Below are 1,751 nucleotides of genomic sequence, written 5' to 3'. Positions count from 1 at the left end.
AAGATCAAAGGATGATTGGAGTGGGACTTGAAGGTGTCCACACCAGCCTCAAGGAAACTGCAAGACACACCTGTGCTCCTCAAATGAGTCAATCCCCCATACAGGTGCATGTGGCTGAGGCTTTACAGTTTAAATGATTTTTGACCCAATTAGCTTTCCATACAACCTCAGAATGAGCTCTGGATGTACACACAAACGAGACTTACCGTCACCTTTCGGCCGTCCTGGTCCTGCTCCTGATCATCCCCGTCCTCTTCATCATCTTCCTCATCATTGAGGTATAAAACGTTCTGGACAGCCGCAGGAGTTGGGCGGAACTCCAGCCGTTCACAGTCGTCTGCGTCACCTTGTGGCAAAAACGCACTCTCTTCATCACTTCAGATTTTGTCAACCTATTACTTGTGGGTAATAAGTGGTCATTTAAAGCCTCACCTTCTCCATCCAGGATGTAGTCTCGTGGGAACATGATGCCGCAGCCCATGATGTCTCCTTTGAAACAGCGAGGACCAAAAGCATCACCAACGCCACTTCCATGAAAGATCTTCCCATCATCTACAACATAAAAACCCACAAACATGAGATTCTTCTGGAAACTCTTCATTTAAAAATCTACTTGGGTTTGGTGACCAATGGAGGCAATAATCTTAGGTTTTTAGGTTAGTTATAACAGAACTTAAATCACAAACCATGATGTCTTGATCTAAATCAGTCAGTATCAGTCATTTTTGGCCACAAAGATTAAGGGCTTGATGATTTTTAAGTCTTGAAGGAAGTCACAAAAGCAGCAAGTCTTTCACAGAATCCAAGCCCAATAATGGAAAGTGTTTTGGAAAGAAAATATAGAAAAGGTGAAGAAGTGGCAGAAATAACTTCACATTTTGAAAGATTTTCAAACAAAGATCATTTAGGGAGTATAAACAAACTGCATGACTTAGAACTTTGACATTCATCAGAAAAATGAAAGCAGGACATGGACTTTGACTGCTGCATTCCTTGTTTAGAGGCACTTTAGAACCAGAAACAACATCAGAAGCATCTCAGCTGAGCCAAGAACAAAGAGAACTGGACCTTTGTTCAGTGATTCAAAGTCCTTCTTTGAGAGGAAGGTACATTTTATGCCTGTTTAAGTAGCAGTCTGGAGGAAGCCGGTATGAAGTTTATTCAGTTGGTAGACTTTGGAAGCCATGTAAGTTGCCAGTGCTGCCCTTTAAGAGCCCATTGTACCAGTTTTATGGAGATGCTCATTTGGTTCTTCGAAAGGATTTGGCACTACTTCCAAAAGTAGGATTTTATGGTTTAATCATGTGATTGATTAGCTACCATATTCAACAGAAGAGCCAAAGACTGGTATCAGAGAACAGTTTTCACCGTTTACTACACATCTACAAAGATACGCGGTTGTGTAGAAGACTTGCTGATGTTCCGTGTCAGGTGATGTGTAGGCGAAAGCAGGACTTGTAAAAACACTTGTCTTCATAAAAGATAAAGAAACTGAAAAAACAAGGAAAGTCATCAACATTAAGGGGGGAAAAAAGAAAAACATTGCACAAGTAGCCTGCAGACGAGTGCTTCTCAAGCACAGCAGCATGTCTACTGAAAGTAAATATTTATGGAGTTGTCATGGGATTCATCCTGGGCTCAGGATACTGTTTAAACAGACTATCGGAGCACCGGGACACAGACAGAGACACTGTATCATTACAGCTCCCATGCGGGCCCTTGTAACAACACCACACACGAGGAAAACGGCG

General features: G+C 42.1%; 1 protein-coding gene across 1 annotated transcript; it reads right to left on the bottom strand.

The window, feature by feature from the left end:
- Positions 1-44: 44 nt before the first annotated feature.
- Positions 45-905, bottom strand: LOC118598562 (SPRY domain-containing protein 3-like). The gene is made up of 2 exons (XM_036211313.1): positions 433-905; positions 45-346 (listed from the first exon to the last, which is right to left on the bottom strand). The coding sequence occupies exons 1-2, from the start codon at positions 599-601 to the stop codon at positions 168-170; spliced, it is 348 nt and encodes a 115-aa protein (XP_036067206.1). The 5' UTR covers positions 602-905; the 3' UTR covers positions 45-167.
- Between the last annotated feature and the right edge of the window lie 846 nt (positions 906-1,751).

The sequence above is a fragment of the Oryzias melastigma genome, unplaced genomic scaffold, assembly GCF_002922805.2.
Source record: "Oryzias melastigma strain HK-1 unplaced genomic scaffold, ASM292280v2 sc02860, whole genome shotgun sequence".
In the NCBI taxonomy this organism is placed as follows: Eukaryota; Metazoa; Chordata; class Actinopteri; order Beloniformes; family Adrianichthyidae; genus Oryzias; species Oryzias melastigma.
This window is presented reverse-complemented; position numbering and strand designations above follow the sequence as displayed.